This window comes from Xenopus laevis, chromosome 4L (genome assembly GCF_017654675.1).
Source record: "Xenopus laevis strain J_2021 chromosome 4L, Xenopus_laevis_v10.1, whole genome shotgun sequence".
In the NCBI taxonomy this organism is placed as follows: Eukaryota; Metazoa; Chordata; class Amphibia; order Anura; family Pipidae; genus Xenopus; species Xenopus laevis.
In genome coordinates, this window is record NC_054377.1 from 96,882,952 (window position 1) to 96,905,447 (window position 22,496).

General features: G+C 39.0%; 2 protein-coding genes and 1 long non-coding RNA gene across 3 annotated transcripts in view; 1 reads left to right on the top strand and 2 right to left on the bottom strand.

Moving 5' to 3' along the window:
* The window catches only part of LOC108714361 (LIM/homeobox protein Lhx4), a 43,397-nt gene extending 38,746 nt beyond the window's left edge, over positions 1-4,651 (bottom strand). The window contains exon 1 of the mRNA XM_018258515.2: positions 3,640-4,651. Coding sequence (XP_018114004.1) covers positions 3,640-3,736 — 97 coding nt within the window. The 5' untranslated portion in view covers positions 3,737-4,651. The remainder of the gene's footprint in view (positions 1-3,639) is intronic.
* A 2,499-nt stretch (positions 4,652-7,150) lies between these two features.
* LOC121403067 lies at positions 7,151-10,066 on the top strand. Its single transcript, XR_005967022.1, has 2 exons — positions 7,151-9,608; positions 9,892-10,066. It is a non-coding gene; the product is annotated as an uncharacterized LOC121403067 (long non-coding RNA).
* Positions 10,067-10,247: 181 nt separating this feature from the next.
* Positions 10,248-22,496, bottom strand: part of qsox1.L (quiescin sulfhydryl oxidase 1 L homeolog) — a 33,562-nt gene continuing 21,313 nt past the window's right edge. Inside the window, 7 exon segments of the mRNA NM_001097087.1 lie at positions 10,248-11,120; positions 13,490-13,666; positions 17,150-17,288; positions 18,323-18,445; positions 21,220-21,349; positions 21,858-21,989; positions 22,069-22,214. Coding sequence (NP_001090556.1) covers positions 10,402-11,120; positions 13,490-13,666; positions 17,150-17,288; positions 18,323-18,445; positions 21,220-21,349; positions 21,858-21,989; positions 22,069-22,214 — 1,566 coding nt within the window. The 3' untranslated portion in view covers positions 10,248-10,401.

Genomic DNA, 22,496 nt, shown 5'->3' on the forward strand with positions numbered 1-22,496 from the left:
GGCGCAAACTGAGGGGGATCTATGTAAATGCAAAATACACTGTGACCGACCCGTCTTTCCCTGACCCCATGCCATAGATATTGACGCCTCTATATCCCACCTCTCTTATACCCATTATCCATCTATCTATCATCTATCTATTTATCTATCAATCATCTATCTATCTATCAATCATCTATTTATATATCTATCAATCATCTATCTATCTATCTATCTATCTATCTATCTATCTATCTGTCTGTTTGTCTATCATCTATCTATCTATAATCTATCTATCTATTTGTATTATCTATCTATCTATCTATCTATCTATCTATTTGTATTATCTATCTATCAATCGTCTATCTATTTATCTATCTGTCTATCTATCTATCTATCATCTATTTGTATTATCTATCTATCAATCATCTATCTATCTATCATCTATCTATTTGTATTATCTATCATCTATCTATCTATCTATCTATCTATCTATCTATCTGTCTATCTGTCTATCTATATGTCTATCTATCTATAGATCTACCTATATATCTATATATCATCTATCTATCTATCTATCTATCTATCTATAATTTATCTGTCTATCTATCTGTCACCTAAGTATAAATCTATTCCACTATTTCCCATGTTAGATATAAATAATGAGTAGGCTGAGTTTCACAGCGACGATCAATCTGCCCATTTGTATATAGATATATATTTCTATAAAAGTCATCAATCTATTGCTGTATTGCTGATGCATCAAATTTTTTTTTGTTTCTGGGGACACAGCAGAAGTATTTGGAAATGAAAAAGAAGAAAATATATGAGTATTGGCTGTAGATATTACGGACAGAATGGGAAACAAGAAGAATAAGCATTAGATTAATTGGCGCATTAGTAAATAGAGAGAAACAAATATGAATACATTGGGAAGATAATGGCAAGACTATTGATCAGATAAACGAATAGATCGATTAATGGGCTAACTAACAATTACGTATGAGAACAGATAATAATTAGGTCAATTAGACATTTAGACATACTTTGCAAAATACGCAATCCATCAACATTTCCACAAAATCCACTTTCATTATACCAGTGTTTGTAGAACTGCCTCAGACTTGAGTCTTTATTAGCTGTATACAGATAAAATGACTTATATACGCACATATGTAACTATTGCTATATACAGATAGACCTAATGATCACACGGCTTTACTACTGTACAGTCACATCATAACCAAAACACGGGCATCAAACTATTTGGACGTATGTCTATTTATATCTCAAGGACATTTCATCTTTTTTAGACCTTTATTTAAATGTCTAAAATGTAATTGCGGCTGGACCGAGTATAATAGATAGATAGATAGACAGACAGACAGACAGACAGACAGACAGACAGACAGACAGACAGACAGATAGATAGATAGATAGATGATAGATAAATTCCCCAGTGGTTGGATGCAGGTATACAGTATATACAGGGTTATATGCAGTGGATAGAACATTCCCAGTCCTACACTGGTTCATAGGACAGTCAAGAAGGGAATGGACTGGAGTTTAAACAAGCAGGAATAAAAAAGGCTGGATAGGGCAATGAACAGAGATATTGATATATGTATACAGACAAATCTATAACAGATATAAATATATTAAAAATGACAATATCCGTTAGTGTAACAAAATAAAGCAGTATAGATGAGAAGTACAGCACTGAGCCCCAGAGCACAGGGAAGAGGTTTGTTTAATAAAATCAGAAGGAAGCTGTGGTATGGTAGAGTGCAGCAATGATAGACAAAACCCTTCCCATCCAGGGAATGAGATTCCTTATTGATACAGGGAAGAGGACTAAGTACTAACCCAGCTGTAACATGGAGTAATAGGATGGCACCAGGCGGGATTACATGGTATATAAGCCTTGCACCCAGCACTTAACCCCCTGGAAATAAGGTGACCTCTGTGTCTTATACTTACAGACACATACACACACACACACACACACACACACTACATAAATATATAAACAAATGATGATACTACACACGCCTACACACACACACACACACACACATATATCTATATATATATATATATATATACACACACACAAATACGCACATATATACACACACACAGCCAGCATGCAAGCACTGCCTACTTAACGGGTCTCTTTCCCAAGATACCTATAATAATTGTAACAACAACAATGATAATAACGATTTAAAAAAATAAAAGCATATATCCAAGCATATTATCCAAAAATAGTTAAGATATAGGTATCTATATTTTTTAATCCAGTTTGGTCTTTACCAAACATACTTATATGATATCATTTGGAATGGTTGGACTTGTCTTTTTTTTTTTTTTTAACCCAAATGCTAATATTAACAATAAAAGAAACATAATAAATACAATATACTGAAAGAAAGCTCGGGTAGAACCTAATATCTGTATATATATGTACATACATAACGAAACACAATATTACTAAAACAAGAAACTGCTTTTGGGACCCCTTTTGGAAATTGGAAACCCCTTTGTTTCCAAATAATGTTTTATATACGAAACTCAGGGTTTGAAATAAACCACAAAATATATTTGAAAAAAATCTGTTACATCTGCTTGTATATCTGTACAATATATCCATTAGGTTAGAGATATGTATTGTAACATATTAAAAATAAATCAGTTATAATATGTTGTATATTTACAAATCTCATCATTTCTAGATACTGTACAGATCTTTGTAATTAAACATTCATTTTTCTCCTGAGTCCAAACCTGCGACATTCCGCAAAGTTACCAAATTGAAGTCTCGGTGCCGGGAAAAAGTATTTATAGTTTTTACTAGAAACTCAGTGTATCAACAACATATTGGAAATGATTTGTAAGCAATTTCTCCTAAATACTAACAAATATAAATGGTTACACAAGAATCTGAAAGACGCAAAGAATAGTGCAAATAATTGCTGGAGGACACGACACTGTAGTAAATGACAAAGTCCATGAATACAAACAATGAGCAATGGAAAGTAATTGTACCGATCTCTCTATAAAACATCCTATTTCTCGTTATTCTCTCAATTACTGGGACCCTGTTGGGCACAAATCTCCAAGACATAATTAGAGTTGGAAGGAAATTGTTTTACAAGTGACAGTTGCTGTGTGAAGTTCTCTGTGAGTAGTAAAGTAACGCAGAACCAGTTTGGTTAGAGGAGCCCAGGCTGCATGTCTCCAGCAGATGTTGAGATACTGACAGTTATAGCCAATTGACAGCTGGAGGGAGGCAGCAGCCAGGGCACCACTAAACGAACTAACTGTATGTAACAACATGACTGTCACTAAAGGGCTGGTGGGCAGCTGGGAGACTAGTTGGATAGTGATGGCCTACTGGAAACTTTTCATGGGAAGTTGTGCCCAAGTGGCAGCATGGCGAGGCAGGACTACAGGATCACATGCCCCCCAGCCACTGAGCCCTTGGCAAACCCTTGGTTGCTTTGCTCTTCCAGCGAGTGTGAGGCCGAGGAAGGTCCCTGCGGCAGCAGTAACGTTGGGAAGGCTGCAAATGATCTCCCCCTCCCTGCACCATCCCGGCTCTCCCTGTGCCACATCCCTTTATTGTGAAATCAATAAGAAGAGAATGAAAAGCCTTACGTTGCACTGGCAGCCCGAGCATTTCTGGGAGCCCCTTGACAGGAGCGTCTGTGGCGAGTACTGAGCTTTGCATCATTTTACCGAGGCGCCGCTGCATTAAAACGTCTGGTCGTATAAAATAATAAAGAGAGGCGGAAAGGGGGCGCTGGTCATCGGCACACGGGGGTACGGGGTCCCAGGCCAGACATGAATGGAGCAGAGACAGATGGGTGCCCCGGAGGAGCAATGGGCTGGTGTCCCTGTGTGGGCAGAGGGGGATCCTGGTGGCGGAGATGCTGCAGCGCTTCCCAGTTGGAGTGCAGCACAGTTTGATTCATTTACACTGCAGGAGTCGCTCTGACATCACCGCCCGCAGGGAGAACACGCCCACTCACCAATAGGATCAGACAGGGCGTGGACAGGGCTCCCAGGTTTGGCCTCAGGTAACTGTACATACCAAGTTTGAGATTTTCTAGGGGGCGTGTCCAGAGTGACCACACCCCCACGTGCTTTTAAAAGAAGCAGGTGTTAAGGAGGCCCTTCCCGCGGCGCTTTGACAACAAACCTGAGTAGGACCCGACTCCCACTATTTCCATTCAGCAGCCGCCGGGACAGTGACAGGAGGAAGGGCACTAGAATCTCCAGTGCGAGTGGTACCGGCGCCTACAAACACACCCAGCGCCACACGTGTCTGTGAGGAGAGGCTCCAGTGGCTCGAACATCGAACTAGATTCTTTTGCTTTACCGGTGAAAGTGTAGCTTAGGCTGTGAGAGTCGGACCTGTGCTGGGTGTTTGCTGATATGTGAGAGCTGAGCGCAGGCCGGGCGGATGGGTACAAGTGGCACATCTGAAGGGGGGGACGGCTCGGACTTCTTGTAAGTGGCGCACGCACCCTCCCACAATGAGTGGCTCAGCCCATTCCCTTATAATAATGATGTCCTGCTATTCGGTACCGTTATGTGTAGTGCGCCGCCACCAACCCGATGTGTCATTCTGTGCAGCCCATTGGACTTCTCTTGGGTCTCGTAACCTGCTGTGGTCCCAAAATAGCACTCCGTGCCGGTTAGCTGTGCCCCTTTAATGGTCTGACGCTTATAACGTCAGTCATTAATTACAATGAGACCAACTGATGGATTAAACCACCTTTTTGGAGGGGGGGGTTATGGAACTGATACAGCAAATGAATTTTGGTCCTATAAGTAATAGGTTCACAACAAATGAAGGTGCCCAGCCAGGGAAACGCTCAATAAATGTAGCACTGAATTATATGCCATTAGTTCTGCCCTTTAACTGGATTCTGGTAATGGCTCTCATGTTCCACCAGATGTGGTAAACTTAAAGCGCTAGAACACCTTGAAATTATTTTTTTTAGTATGAAGTAGAGAGTGGAATTCTAAGATCATTTTATGTTGGTCTTTTTGTTTGTGGTTTTTTAATTTTTTTAGCAGCTGTTTGGTGGTTAGTGTCCAGTTTACCATAGCAGCTGTGCAAGGGTTTGAATGAGAGACTGAACAGGAGAAGCCTGAATAGAAAGTTAAATAATAAGTGATAATAACTATACCATTATAGCATCACAAAGCAATTGTTTTGTTTTATTGTCTGTTTGAGTCAGTGACCTTTATTTAAAAGCTGGAAGGAGGCACATTCATTAAAAATTAGGAACAAAATTAAGACCAACTGAAAGGTTGCTAATAATGCAACATTCTAGAACAGTGGTCCCCAAACAGTAGCTCGCGAGCAACATGTTGCTCTCCAACCCCTTGGATGTTGCTCCCAGTGGCCTCAAAGCAGGAGCTTATTTTTGAATTCCAGGCTTGTTTGGTTGCATAAAAACCAGGTGTCCTGCTAAAGAGAGTCTCCTGTGGGCTACCAGTCCATTTAGGGGCTACCAAACAGCCAATAACAGCCCTTATTTGACATCCCCATGGACTTTTTTTATGCTTATGTTGCTCCCCAACTCTTTTTTACATTTAAATGTGGCTCACAAGTAAAAAAGGTTGGGGACCCCTGTTCTAGAACATACTAAAAGTTAACTTAAAGGTGAATCACCCCATTAAATTGAGAAGTGGGTATTCTAGAAGCAGCAATAACAGTCTTGTTATGGGGCCTGGCACCGCAACACTTGTAACACTTATAAACAAATCTTATCACTTCATGACAGAACCTCAGGGCTGTATTTGTCCCACTCTCATGATAACCCCCTGGGAATTAGAGATAGAGTTCTGTGGATGAGGCCTCTCTACAGTTATATATCATTTAAATGTGTCAAATGGAAAGCCTTTTATTGTTTGCCTCTGCAACCAACATTTTACCCTTTTTGTCAGCCACCTTACCCTCTTCCCCAGATGTCCCAGGAGAAAACCAGGGATAACACTGGCCTGGACTGACAATCTGTGGGTTCTGACAAATACCAGAGGGGTTATCAAATAGTTATCAAAATTTACTAAAGCACGAAGTGACTAACGCGGGCGAAAATTTGACAGCGTTGTGTCATTTCGGTACTTCGCCGATTTACTAACAGTCGCTTGCGTAACTTCACTAGCAAAGGAGATAGACTCTAGCGGTACTTCGATCTTTAACGCCTGGCGAATTTGCGCTCTAGCGAATGGACATAACTACGCAAATTCACTACGATGCGGATTTTACTGAACGTTACCTTTTGCGCCAGACTTGCCTTCACCACCTCAGACCAGGCGAAGTGCAATAGAGTAGATAGAAAATTTTTTAACTATTTTTTTAGGAAGTCTTAAGTCCCAAAAAACACTGGCGTCTTTTCCTTTTTCAGGGTAGTAGGCTGAAAAAGAGCATCATTTTTTTGGGGGTAACCGGCTTCCCCCCTACATTTCCTAACATATGGCACATAAACTATACACTGGGCTCATGTGTAGGGCAATATAACAACTTTATTTTCTTTTATTAACGTTTCCCAGGCTTGTGTAGTGTAATGTATTTGCTGCAACATATACGTCCATTGAACTTTAACTTCCCACCGTATGCAAAATAAGGCAACGCCAGCGCAACTTCGCTTGCTGCAGTAACGATAGCACAACTTTGCCAGCGTTCGGCGCCCTGGACGCAACTTCAGATTTTAGTGAAATAGCGTTGTCCTGGCGAATCTACGCCTGGCAAAGTGTTGCAATGTGAGCAAAGCCGTCGCTGGCAAATTTTCAGAGGTTAGTAGATTTGCTCCTTAGTGAGCTTGTGGGGTAGAGTTGCCAGATCTCTTGAATTCAGGGATATATCTAGATAATTCAGCCAGAAGGGGTGCATTGATTGCATTTTAAGTGCAGCTCTGCAACATGCATGTATTAGACGTGTCCCTGAATTTTCAAGTGATCTGGTAACTTCTGCCTGTGAAGAATTATTATTAGTATTATATTTAATGTATTTGGCTCATCACTTGAGTGTTCAGCTGTATGACCTGAGCAACGTCTGCTTATATTGTACTCTCCAAGGTACCAGTCAAATATATATATATATATATATATATATATATATATATATATATATATATAATCTGCTACATAGCTTGTGTAAATGTACTCTTAGAACCCTGTTCTACTAACATAGCTAAGCCTATTACTGGGCTGTATTTCACACAAGATTTCCAAAGATCCCAAGCCCCCTATTTTAGTTTGCAGACCCAGCTATATCTCTAAGAATTTTTTTTTTTACAAATCCTTTATAACTGGTGCAATTGTAAACAGATCTCTGTCTTAGCAGCTTGTCTTGATTGCATAAGTTGCATTTTGTCCCCCTTGTTTGTAGCACTTATAGATGCCTGTATCAATTGCAACTTTGATTGATACTGGTACTGGAGTTTGTTCTAGTTATGTGTTCATTACTATTCATTGATTACAATCAGGCAGAGTTCATATACGCACCAGAATCTTTATCAATACAGAAAGCCTCATGGACAGCCCGCACCTCAGTAGCCGTGATTATAAAGTCAAAGCAAGATGACTTTGAACTGGGAGGATGTGGACTTTGATTCTTTGACACTTGCTATTATCCACCAGCTCTCTCTTCACTCCCCCTCCGCAGAGCAGATGCCACTCATGTTATGTTGGAGAAAGGGAACTCCCACATCCATTAAGAGAATTATGTGGTGGGTGTGAATAATGAGGAGTGTGAGCAAAGCAGAAAAGAAGTGTGCGGCAGCAGCAGAACCATTGGAGGAACAGTGCAGAACGTGATGCCGCAGCCCTTGGAGCTGTCCACAAAGCAGTACTGAAACAGTGACACACACAATCTCTCGGACAGATTCTCTACCTTCCCCTGGTTCGGTACAAAAATGGTGTGCTAAAAAGATAAATTGTAAGAACAACAAATGGGATTTCTGAGCTGTTTCTTGCCAGGGCAGCAGAATAAGCTGGGCATTCAGATGCAGAAATCGGATTGCAGTCCTAGCTCTTAATAGAGTTGATTAGCAGCCGCTTCGTTATCCCAATGTATCTTCAGTAGGGCAGGCACAGGATTACCCAGGATAACTCCTTCCATAATACCATCCAATTGGTTACATGAGGATTTAACAGATGGGCTCCTCAGTGTGTGTGCACACATCAGATCCCCAACATCCAGATTACCAGAGGTCTGGGATTTGACTAGCACAGACAGCTGGCACACAGACATAAGGAGCACGGGCATTACCTGCTCACAGGGCTGCAGCAACAACACAAGGCACATGCTGGTTAATAGCACAGGAAAAGGGATGTGATGGGTAGTGACCCAGGGGGGACATGCACAGACAAGATAATCAGGGAGATACTGGGACAGTAACACTTCAGTACAAATGAGGCACCCTCTTACCCTCTTGATCGTACCTCATAATATTAATTCACATGGAGACACACTCTCTCTCTGTTAAGCCTACTCCTAACCCATACAACAGTGCTAATGCATATGTCTGGAACCTTGTATATGAACTTTCTACTGTTCTAAAAATACAATTCCCAGCCGAGGGCAGGCCGCTGTAGTGTAGGAGTGCTTGGAACAGCTGAGGCCTTTAGATGTTCCTGTCAATGACAACCTTCACCCTATAGTTGGTTTACCGTTACATCAAGAAAAGCAAAACACCAACATATAATTTAAGTCATTTATTTTATCAGAGTAATACCAATGCTATATAGCAGAAATGTGTTCCAGCAGAGATTTTCATTGTCCCGAGAAGGAGCTTTTTTTTTTATTTAAAGCTTGTTTTGCAATCCCCAATATAAGAATATACTACCCCCACTTAAAACAGGAACTTATGTAAGAGATTCTTGATCAGTTCTTGAAATAAATGCCATCATTCTGTTTCTAAGGAAGCTTCTATTGCAGCGTGTACTTATTTCTCAACAGTCTTCTTTCAAATAACTCTAATTCTACACTTTCCCAGATACAATAAGCAAGTGCATGGCCGGCTAAATTGGATGAAGCAGCGCTGCACTTAACCTTGCAACTGTCAAATGGACACCGACAAAGAATATTAAGTGGATTATAATGATCGGGTGCTGTCCAGGTAACATCTCTAAGGAACAAATATCCCAAAAACAGTAGATTTGATTAATTTCTTAATTTTAGGATTTCACTAAAAACTCTAGAGAATATTTTTTCTGGACACTAAGGGGCCTATTTATCAACAGTGTAATTTTTGAGGTTTTTCAAACCAAATCTAAACGCTAAAATTACATGTCATGAGATTTTTTTCTGCATAAAAAAAGTATGAAGGGAAAAACGATTCTGAAATGTGCGCTAAAAAATACGAATACCTCAAAAAAAACCTAAATGTTATAGTTTTTGGAACAATTCCTACTAGAAAAAAAATACGAAAAGTCAGAATTGATTTAGAGCGGTTCAATAGGATCAGCGCAGCTCCCATTGACTCCTATAGGACCTCGACAAATTTTACCTAGCGAGGTATTAGAGGTTTTATGGTTTTTGTTCAGCAAACAGACTAATAACACATGAATGTGTTACGTTATATGTGGTCAGACAGTCTGTTGTTAAGGTCAGTATTATAATCGAAAGCAGGACAAATCCAAGGCAGTAGCTATGACTGCAAAGTGATATACTTGATAAAGGGCCAACGCCCGAAACATGTTGTGGAGCATTTTTCCCCAATTAAAGCACTTTGCAGTCATAGCTACTGCCTTGGATTTGTCTTTCTTTCTATTATAATACTGACTGTATCAATTTGGGTGTGGACACAGGACACCTTGCAGGAGAATCCACCTACATGTACTAAAGGTGAGCTTACAGCCTATTTATAATTGATTTAGTCTGTTGTTAAGCAGGTGCTTTTGTGTGTTTTTTTGGGCTTCAATGTCCAACAAACAATCAGAACAGATATTAGAGTTCCATGGTGGTTGGTGATTTGGCTGATGTTCATGTGCACATATTATTGTCTTGGAAGATGAATTTAGCTTATCGCTTAATCAGAAATGGGCAGCCAAACAACTGCTCTTATGACAATATGAACTTATCTTTTAATATATATGTGTGTATGTTCAGCATAGTATTACCATTAAGTCATGAGAGCATTCATCTTAAAAATGGCCAGCCTTATGTTGTGTGGTCACAAGAACAAATGATGTCTGTAAAATCTAAGAAAATTAAACACAAATAATTAAAAAGGATAACTGCCTGATAATATTTTATAAAAGGCATCAGTTTATTAAAATCACTGACTCTTTAAAACTGTTGGCCATAGGGAGGGTGGGCACTGGAAGGCTGCAAAGGCACATTATAGATCTGGGAAGTGAGGCGAGCTGAGGAGCACACAGAGAATAATTACATTGTGATTATGGGTAGAAAGTTCGCTGCCGAAGGCAACGTTTCCGAAGGCTCATGTATAGGTACATGCAGAGCAAGCACATACTGGAAAGAAAATAGAATACCACACATAGGCTTATGTCCAGGCGAGAAAATCCCAATTCCAGCGTCTTACCCCAGCGTAAATTTCCCTTTTCAGCTCCAACATTAATGTAGCTGTTCCCATCAATGCCCCTTCTCAACAGCCGTTTTCTCACTGCAATGTGGTCGAATTCCTCTTCAGGGATATCAAGGAGTATCTGAGGCATGATGGCACCGTCACTGTCATGCTCAACGGACCCCTGCAGAGATCTGCTAGGCAATAAACTGCGCAAAAAGGAGTTGGCTTCACCAGCATTCTTTTCCTCCTCTACTTTTACATGGACTGGAACATCTGCATCTGGATTGTTTTCATTTTTATTATCTTCTGTAATTAGTGATGGATATCTTAGCTTGAATGGGCTTTCATTCTTTTCCTTGCTGGTTTCTATTTTCTTAGTGACATTCCTCTGCCTTTCCAAGAGCACCTCCTCATCCTCCAGATAATCACTTGCCAAGTTTTCCCTTGAATAATGAGCCTTCATAAAGGTCAGAACATTTGGGGAGTCCCAAGCCAGCTCATCAGCACCATCCTCCACTTGACATAAGGGACAAAGTGCTTTTGATGGCCAGGGAAGTTTTGGAAATTCTGGATCCTCACTTGGTGCCCCTGGTAAAAAGAAATACTGGTTAAGGATTTACCCTAATACATTATATATTGCCCTTTTAAATCTCTTTCCTTGAATTACCATTTTGTGATGGTCTGTGTGCTGCCTCAGAGATCACCTGACCAGAAATACTACATCTCTAACTGTAACAACAACAAGTGTTGAAGCAAAAGACAGAACTCTGTCTGTTAATTGGCTCATGTGACCTAACATATGGTTTGTTGGTTTGTTTGTGTGCACAGTGAATCGTATGATCCCAGGGGGCGGAAATTATTTTTTTAAAATGGCTATTCTCCATGTAGGATTACCCAATGGCACATATTACTATATAAGTATATTATTATGAAAATGGTTTATTTACATGAAGCAGGGTTTTACATATGAACTGTTTTATGCAATATCTTTTTAGAGAGACCCTACATTGTTTGGGGGGTATAGTTTTCCTTTAAGAATAAATAGCAGCCTCTGCTTAGTATGAATTAAAAACAACTACTTCACGGTGGGAAGAACAAACGACAGCAATATTTTTTAATAAACATCTGTTTGAACTGAATATGTACTGTACTAAAATAGGAGATGCAAGTTCTGCTCCTCTGTGGCCCAAAAGAAATATGTTAAGAAAGAACAGCTGGAAATGCACACTTTGACAGCACAGGTATGTGTACAGTTGCAGTGTTTATATTTCCAGGGCTATTCTTCCTTCTACTATGTTGATTTGATGTGTTTTGCAGTTCTGTGGGATAAGAATTCAGTGTGGATTAAGCTAAAAAAAAGCAGATCCTAAAGATGAACAGATGATGAAATATGGGGCTTCATTTAAGGTACAGTGGTGTGAAAAACTATTTGCCCCCTTCCTGATTTCTTATTCTTTTGCATGTTTGTCACACAAAATGTTTCTGATCATCAAACACATTTAACTATTAGTCAAAGATAACACAAGTAAACACAAAATGCAGTTTTTAAATGAGGGTTTTTATTATTTAGGGAGAAAAGAAATCCAAACCTGTGTGAAAAAGTAATTGCCCCCTGAACCTAATAACTGGTTGGGCCACCCTTAGCAGCAATAACTGCAATCAAGCGTTTGGCGATAACTTGCAACGAGTCTTTTACAGCGCTCTGGAGGAATTTTGGCCCACTCATCTTTGCAGAATTGTTGTAATTCAGCTTTATTTGAGGGTTTTCTAGCATGAACCGCCTTTTTAAGGTCATGCCACAACACTCAATAGGATTCAGGTCAGGACTTTGACTAGGCCACTCCAAAGTCTTCATTTTGTTTTTCTTCAGCCATTCAGAGGTGGATTTGCTGGTGTGTTTTGGGTCATTGTCCTGCTGCAGCACCCAAGATCGCTTCAGCTTGAGTTGACGAACAGATGGCCGGACATTCTCCTTCAGGATTTTTTGGTAGACAGTAGAATTCATGGTTCCATCTATCACAGCAAGTCTTCCAGGTCCTGAAGCAGCAAAACAACCCCAGACCATCACACTACCACCACCATATTTTACTGTTGGTATGATGTTCTTTTTCTGAAATGCTGTGTTACTTTTACGCCAGATGTAACGGGACGCGCACCTTCCAAAAAGTTCAACTTTTGTCTCGTCGGTCCACAAGGTATATTCCCAAAAGTCTTGGCAATCATTGAGATGTTTTTTAGCATAATTGAGACAAGCCTTAATGTTCTTTTTGCTTAAAAGTGGTTTGCGCCTTGGAAATGTGCCATGCAGGCCGTTTTTGCCCAGTCTCTTTCTTATGGTGGAGTCGTGAACACTGACCTTAATTGAGGCAAGTGAGGCCTGCAGTTCTTTAGATGTTGTCCTGGGGTCTTTTGTGGCCTCTCGGATGAGTTGTCTCTGTGCTCTTGGGGTAATTTTGGTCGGCCGGCCACTCCTGGGAAGGTTCACCACTGTTCCATGTTTTTGCCATTTGTGGATAATGGCTCTCACTGTGGTTCGCTGGAGTCCCAAAGCTTTAGAAATGGCTTTATAACCTTTGAAATTGAACTCAGGTGTGATAAACCACAGTTAAGTTATTTTTTAACAAGGGGGGCAATCACTTTTTCACACAGGCCCATGTAGATTTGGAGTTTTTTTTCTCCCTTAATAACGTAAACCTTCATTTAAAAACTGCATTTTGTGTTCAATTATGTTATCTTTGACTAATAGTTAACGGTTTTTGATGAGCAGAAACATTTAAGTGTGACAAACATGCAAAAGAATAAGAAATCAGGAAGGGGGCAAATAGTTTTTCACACCACTGTACATGGTAAATCTTACAGAAGCTCTATGGAGTGTTATATAAGGAGTTATCTTCAATGAGTAAACCTTACACAATAATGAAATTAAGAGATTATAATAGCTATATCTATTCCCTTACCTGATAGTCTTTTGTTGACACGATTATGCCGGTCCCAAAGCCATAGAATGGCATCATCTAGACTGCTGACTTTACTCATTGATTCTGCTGCCATACTCTCAAAGTGCCCAGCACACTCTCTGCAGCCAAAGAAGTGTTTCACATATTCTCGCAATACCGAAAGCACTTCCATGGGATCTAGACACAGGGCACAAAAGGAAGAATATATGAAGGCGACAACAATATCAGGGATCAGGATATAATACAGCTCCCTTGAGTCTACAGAAAAGGCACAAAGGTAGAGGGTATGAAAGAGACTAAGTCATGGTATATTTATGGCTGAAGTGTCATAATCTGCTCAGGAAAACAATTTATTCCCACTAGATAATGTGGCTAAAGTTGGAGCAAACCCATTAGTTATGCTTTTTGATTATCCCTAAATACTGTATATATATAGATATCCCATGCTCAGAGAAAAAGGTGTCATCTGACCATGAACTATAGCTAACATTTAACACAGAAAACAAACTAGGATACGGTTGGAAACAAACAAGGGAAACACATATATGTCTAAATATCTCCACCTCTTTGTTTATAGAGGTCTATACATTTTCAATGCAAGAATGATTATAAATATGCTCCATTGCATGATAAGCAACTATATTGCTTGTCTAATTAGTTAGTGAGCTACATTCTATGTAAAGGCTAAGGCTAATGACAGATGGCTATATAGGCCAGTGCTGAAAAGCTGATCTACTGCCTTCCATTCCCTGAATGTCCGTACACTGACAGGCACAGAATCTGCCCATTTGGGACTGTCTGTACATAGTGGGGATCATTTATCAACACTGTGCAAATTTGCCATGGGCAGTAACTCATAGCAACCAATCAGTGATTGGCTTTTGTCAGCCAGCTGTAGGTAAACTAATGAATGCAGCAATTTGATTGGTTGCCATGAGTTAATAAATGACCCCCAGTGTGTCAATTTGGTTAACCGCACATCCAGGGACTAATTGGTTCCAGTTGCTGTATGGGTGGGCTAGTAATTGCAAAGCAGGTAGTCACAGGGTTACATGGTATTTTCTGGGGTGAGATGGGGTTGTTTTAAATCAGGGGTGCCCAAAAGGTAGATCAGGATCTACCAGTAGACCTTAAGCTGGTGATCAGTAGATCTCAAGACACTGTCAACAAACAGCTTGTCTAAATCACCCTCCTGTTTCATTCTTTTCGTTCAGATATTTATTATGTTAAGGTTACATAACAAATAGTTATTTGTTAATTATAATAATGAATAAAGTACCCTCCTATTGTAAAATATAAGGATATTATAAGTCACGGGCCTCGTGCTTTTATATGGTCATGGAACTCCAAGGTTACTTCTCATATCCTCATATTTTTCAACAAGGGATACTTTATCTATTATAATACACAATTTTTAGTGAGTCGTGACAAAAATTACATCACTACTCACCGTTTATAACTGATGACATCACTCATCACTGTTTATAAGGATATAATTTACAAGATATTCGTTGCTTTTGTGTATTATAGCAATATACAATTTCCCATCAATCAGCATTTAAGTAATATTTCCATGAAACTGAATGCTAACAATGCTTTTATGGATGTAGATCGTAATGGGACATCATCAATTAAAGTAGACCTCGCATTAGAAAAGTATGGGCACTTCTGTTTTAAATGTTTGTAGCCAAGTCTATATTGTTGTGGTGCTGAAATAAAGACTGATTATTTATTGCTGAGATTTGAGTGTGCAATTATACAGGGTCTTCGCTACAAGTACACAACTGTGTTGCGTGTTGTCGCTTATATATATTTCTCAGCGTCTGCCCATTAGAACACAAGCAGAGTGGATGTTGATCTGATCCTGTGTGATTGACACACACCTTCAGGGAACAGAAAGAGACAGATTATTTAATCTCCACTCTCTGCCATAAGCCTGGGTGCATTGTGCAGCATGTAGGTGCAATGGGAAACTAATAAGCCTTTTACAAGTGGTATTTTATTATTTAGTCACTTGGACAATCAGAAGCTTCTCCAAGCCATCACATCACAGTCTGTATGGTCTCTAAGTCATTATTTTGAAATGACATCAGAGAAATAAATGTAGATATATGATGTAAATGCACATTAAAAACAAAACAGCAGTGCCTGGTAATATATGAATAAAGCAAAACAGACAACAAGACCTGCGAGTTTAGTTTATTGTCATTTTGATTTGTGTCACATCAAGGATAAACCTACAACAATGAAAAGGCGATTCACCTTGAAATGTATTGAAAGGAAAATTGCTATTTGTCTTTATATGTTTTTTTACTCCTTGTGGCTTTTAGGTATTCAGCTCTCCAATATGACATTTAAACAATCTGGTTGCTAGGGTGCCCCATAACCTAGTAACTGGGCAGCTGTTGGAATAGGAGACTGTAAGATGAATAGCATGTGGCCTGAATAGACTGATAACTGTTGATAAAATAATGCAAATAAAAATCTAGCCTCTGGATTAATCTGCCTTCTGGTTGCAGAGTGGTATTAACTCTGGCAACTAGAAGGCATTTTATATTTCAGGCTGATATTGGTGTAATATAAGGGTGAATACCTCATATTTTCTAGCATAGCGGACTAAATAACATTCCTTTTAGACTAAGATTTCAAAGAAATGTCTATTTTTTTTTTTTAAAGTAAATTAGATACTGTATTTAGTTTTTCCCTGTGGAATCATGACTGCCTATAGTGAATCTTAAAGGACAAGCAAAGGCAAAAAAATAAAATCCCATTTTTACTTTCTTAAATGAAAAAGAAACCTATCTCCAATATACTTTAATTAAAAAAATGTGTACCATTTTTTATAAGAAACCGACTGTATGCAGTGAAATTCTCCCTTCATTTACTGCTGTGGATAGGAATTGTCAGATGGTCCCTAACTGCTGAGCAGGGAAACAATCATACTTATGAACAGCAGGGGGAGCGCCCGTCTTACTTACCAGCCATGCAGAATTCAAGCAGCTTTGTTTATGACGATCCCTAAGCAGCCCAGACCACACTGAGCATGTGCAGGGTCAGGGACAGGCAAAGATGTTTAACAAAGTTACAAGATGACAGCCCCCTGTGGCCAACTTTGAAAGCATAAATCATTTGTTTGATTAGGCTTGTGGTGCAGTAAGTTCATGCTTATGTTTAGTATACAAAATACAGCATTTCTAGCCTTATTCTATTTTAGACTTTCCTTGTCCTTTAAACATAGAAGCTTATACTATGAATTGTTACCTTTAAAATAGAGAGTACAGTATGAAGGACCAGCTTACTTTATTTTTTTAATTCATGTCAGGTAAGGGTAACATTTTCCATGTACATTAAGTTACAGACAGAAGCTCTTGATGACTATGGGAAAAACTCAGATCTTCTTTAGCCTTGCAATCAATATGGCAGTTCTTACTCATAATTATAAAAGAGAATAAATGATAAGGTGATAACCAACACAATAAGCCATAATGCCATAAGTAATGAAGTGTGAGTTGTATGTGCATGACATTTGGGGACATGGCCCACATGCATCACGTTGAGGGATGGGACTAGGGATTGCCACGTTTCAGGCTTTCCATTTGCTGAGTGCCAACCATATTATGTATATCAGCTGTGAAATAAGCAAATATGAGTTGCACTTACTAGCAGTTTTGTCTTCACCAGCCTGGACAGTGAGGAAGTGGAAAAGGGTCCAGAGAGAGCATGGAAAACCACGGAATTTGGACTGGGAGCCCTGACACCACACAAAATTCACACCGGAAGATAACACCGCTTTCTCAACCTTGGATAAGATGGGAGATTCAGTGATCACAATGAACAGATACGTGTATATATATATATATATATATATATATATATATATATATATATATATATATATATATATATATATATATATATATATATATATATATATATATATATAGTATTGTAGTTTGGGAATAAATGTCTGTCACTACAAAATCTCACTATATCACTCAAAAAATAAAATAAATATATATATATATATATATATATATATATATATATATATATACACACTATATATACTATACATAATGAGTGTAGTATATACACATATATATGTACATATGCATACATTCAGTATATATAAAAGCAGCACTGCTGTATAGCTGAAATTTAGTATTGAGGTGCCTGTAGTATAAAGGAATCTGCACCCCAAACAAATACATTTATTCACAGCTCTGTTTTCAACACAGAATTTCTTGTAAAATCACATCCCGAATGGATAGACATCAATAGGTCAGACATGCAACTTTAATGTTTGTTCACCCTCTTCATGGCTTGACAAGGAAGGTGGAAACCTCTCAAACATTAATGTTGCCTTTCTGACCTATTGGTATACATCTATTTGGGATGTGATTTTACATAAAATGTTATTTTACAATACATTTTATACTTTGCCACTCAATACATTTTTATATACATATACCAAACCCTAAAAGGAACAGTTCAGTGTGAAAATAAAAACTGGGTAAATAGATTTAGTATATATATAGTTAGTTAGGCAAAAATGTAATATTAAAGGCTGGAGTGACTGGATGTCTAACAGAACAGAACCCAACTTCCTGCTTTTCAGCTCTCTAACTCTGAGTTAGTCAGCGACTTGAAGGGGGGCCACATGGGACATAACTATACAATGAGTTTGCAAGTGATCCTCAGCATTCAGCTCAGATTCAAAAGTTATGACCCATGCCCCCCCCAAGTCACTGATTGGTTACTGCCTGGTAACCAGTCTGTGGAAACCAAGAGAGCTGGATAATTAATCATAATTAAAATTATAGTGGCCATTACTTTGTCCTTGTTGTCCAAGACATCCTGAAAGTCTTTATAAAGGACTTCTGTCCCAGCACGATCACGGAGCCAGGAATACATAGAGCTTATTAGCGTTCTCCCATAAGGTCGGGCAGGAAAGTACTGCAAGAGAATTTCAGGAAAATAATGTACATATAAAGAGAAAGTATCGCATTGAACAAACTTGCTAAGCAGCAACTTCTTGCCCCATTATGATGGCCACCACTTTATTAAATGGTTTCACCAAAACTTTGTCCTTTAGGAATGCCTAATAATTATGGTACATATAACAGCACAGAAATACTGACAGTTACTACACTTCGTCTGAAAAAAAAAAGGCGCTATCAATAACCAGTAGGCAAGGCCCAGAGGAAGCGACACACAGTACAAAATGGACTCAGATTGGGAGAACTGCAGAGCTGATTGGCCAGTACTAAAATGCAAGCGTGGATGTTGCTGTTATTAATTTATATTATTAATGTTATATAATTAACTGCTTTTCTTCTTTGTATTGACTCTTATTACTCCCCTGGGGAGGCTGGCCAATGATGCCACCAAACAGCAATGACTTCTACTGCCTTAATGGATTATGATGTGTAAATCAAGGTACCTTTTTGAGTTTGTCTGAAGCAGGGGATACATACAGTATGCTTGAACAATATTTTGATAATACAACTTTCTCTGGTATAGCACTTTAACAAAAAACAAAAAAGGGAAAAAACAAGAGCCAAGTAATCAGATAGCTGTTACCTACATAACGCAGATAAAGGACTGTGCAACTAAAACATAGAGGCTAATTTTTAAACAGTTTCATAATATACCTTACTGATTGTAAAACAATTTCTAAGCATTTGAGCCACAGTTTCCAGTTTATTATTACATATGTTTTGAGTACATTCAGGAGTGCAATTGTGTTATACTATTGAATGGCTGTATGATGCAATGGGAATCGCACCTGACTTTTATTTTACAGTCTGCAAAGTTTCCGTCTATTAAAGGAAACCTAAACCCCCCAATGAGAAAAGCCCCATCCACTACCCCCAAATAGTTCCCCCTCCCTGCTTCCTCCCCGCATAGTGCATTAGTGCAAAAAGTGTCCCTGATTTTCAATCTCACTTCTCCATGCAGAGTAGTGCAGCAGAGCTCAAGGGCTCCATTTTCTGCATCTTCTGTTTTCTTCAGATATTCTTTCTTCTCTTCGGCAATTTCGGTCTCTTTCCAAACTCTGAACTGGCTCCAACTGCATATGCTCCAAATAGTTCAGTGTCAAAGTTCCCTTTCTGAAGAAAACCGAAAATGTGGAAGATGGAGAACTTGAGCTTCGCTGCACTACTCTGCATGGAGAAGTGAGGCTGACAATCAGGGAGACTTTTTGCACTAATACACTATGCAGGGAGGAAGCAGGGACTATTGGGGGGTAGTTGATGGGGCTTTTCAAGTAGGGGGGTTTAGTTCTCCTTTAAATATATGTACCCAACTGCCTCACAGCAAATGGAGAAAATTCTCTTAGAAAATTTAGTGTCAAAGGTAAACTTGATATCAACTAAATTAGAGCTGTTCAGCCTTTTTCTGGTTCAAGTAATATTTTGCAGTCTAACATTTGGAATGGCCCTCATGGCTCCTAAAATTACAGCTAGAGGAAAATATAATGGTATCCAAGGCATTTAAAAAATTCTGACCCCAATGGCAACCTCACTGGCTTTCAGGATTCCTCCATACACTGTATTGAGTCCCTTATACCCACAAGTCTGGGTATTGCTTTTCTCATCCAAAAAGGCTGCATTTTGCCAAGTTTTTCCATTCCAACTTCAGCCCATTTTCCCCACAGATTCATGCTATGTTTGTTATGGTGATGCCCTATTTAAATGTAGTAAATAATCCATAAGGGAATAAGTGTACAGGGTGTCAGGCACCAGTTCTCCTCCGGGGCTGCTCCTTCCATGTGGCAAGTGACCAGGGGTGGAAATAGCACTCTGTGCACTAGTGATGCGCCTCCATACTTATTTGTTGAAAAAAGCTTTAGTTCCTCATATTTTTATACAATCTTTTTGTTCAACCCACTGAATTACAGCTCAAAGTCTGCAGTTCAACTGCATCTGAGTTGTTTCATTTAAAATTCATTGTGGTAATGTACAGAACCAAAATGAGAAAAAGGTTGTCTCTGTCCATGGGCCTAACTGTAAATAACAGGTTGCTGGATGAGTGATGAAAGAACAGTAAAGTTTTATTTTTATGGGGATACCATTTATTGGCTTACTGATATAAATAAGAATACAAAGCTTTTGAGAATTAAAAATGACATCTCTTCATCAGGCATAATTTATTCATGAATTTTTCTCAAACACTTGATTCCTTACATATACAGGTATGGAAACTATTATCCGGAATGTTTGGGACCTGAGGTTTTTCAGATAAGTGTCTTTCCGTAATTTGGATCTCCATACTTTAAATTTGCTAAAAATCATTTAAACATTAAATAACCCAATAGGATTGTTTTGCCTTCAATAAGGAATAACTATACCACAGAAAAAAACTCTCTTTTCCATACTGAACTGCAACGAACACTGCACAAACTCCCTCTAGCGGCTGATATAAAGTTAGGATCTGTTAACTTATCAGTGACAACTTTCATTTTCATCATCGTTCATTTGTACAGTTATTGCAAGTTACCCAGCACTTAACATTAATCTATAACAAACAGGGGCCCCTTAATAAGAGATTCCAAAAAAAAAAAAAGTTTAAACAAAAATATAAACAATCTGTGATTTTTTTTGGCAAGCTGACTTCTGATCAGTCAGGGTACATTGAATAAACCACTCTAAATCAGATTGTTTTTTTTGGTAGCATTTGAAGGCAAGGGGTTGTGGCAGGGCCTTAGGTCTGAGTGTTGGTCTTACCTTCTTCAGTACACTGACATAGGCAATGAGAGCATTAAGTCTTTCTCCATTCAAAATGCTGAAACGAGAAACTTCCGCACGCAGAGTATAATGCACTGCTGATTCCAGATCTGCCAGATACAGTTTGGAGCTAAGAAAACAGGGAGTGCAGAGATAGGGTTACAGATTAAATACAGATTAATAGAGCAGTATAGCAGGGTGATCATGTTGCTTAAAACTGACCCTCAATGTGCTATAAGGTAAAACAGGAGGCAGAACATAAAGAAAAACCCATGGAACTTGGAAGATATATATGAAGGGGGTTGGGGATGGAGGCAGTGGTCAGTATTATAGATGGACAAGAAAATGGAAATGGAGGACAAAACTGAAGGGTGTTGCAGGCACACACAGTTTCACAGCAGCAGCAACAACAACGAAAAGCATTTTGAGAAGGCCAGTCAATATCATGTGCAGGGGGTAAGAGATATAGTGAATACTATATTAATAGAGGAAGTGGGATTAACGAGTTTGCAGTCACTGAGGACCATAAGAAAAGGCCCTGCACCAAATTTTGCTCTGGAGTCCAGGAAGCTCTAGCTACACCCGTGCTAACAAAACAAGTCTTTTTCTCGAAACATTGTGCCATGCTATGTATGTACCTGTCTGAAATCCGTCTATTATCTTGTTGGGTAGTATTGTTACTGGACATGCCAATGATTGGGAGATTTCCTTTCCTCACTCCAGGGAGTGAACGCAAGAAGTTGGTATATGAAGAGCGAGTATCTTCTACCCTGAGAGTGAGACAGAAAGTACTATAAAAAAAACTGGCAAAGAACATGTTAATTAAGGACAAACAAGGTAAATACTTACATATTAACTATAGTGTTGGATCCATTTTTACAGAGCAAGACAAGAGCTGGAAAGGAAGGAATCTGGAATTTGTTCACTATGTCATCCTGATCACGATGGACTCTGCGCACGGAGACACCTTCATACTGTACCATATCCAACGCTGTCTGCAGAGACATAACAGAAAAAACAGTTGCCTCTGGGACTTTTGGACCCACTTTGTGTAATGTATAAAACACAATCTACTCAGTATGCAGTGGTTTTAAAGCCAACATTGAAGGCACACATGATAGCAACAAAATACCCAAAAACCTCTAGTACAGGTTATTTTCAGCATGAAAACATTTACACAAGTTGTACCAGACATTTCAGTTATGTCCCATTCAAGTAAATTGGAGCTGCAGGAGTTGAGCTTTCGGTTGGCCAAAATACTGTATGCAAGGCTGAAA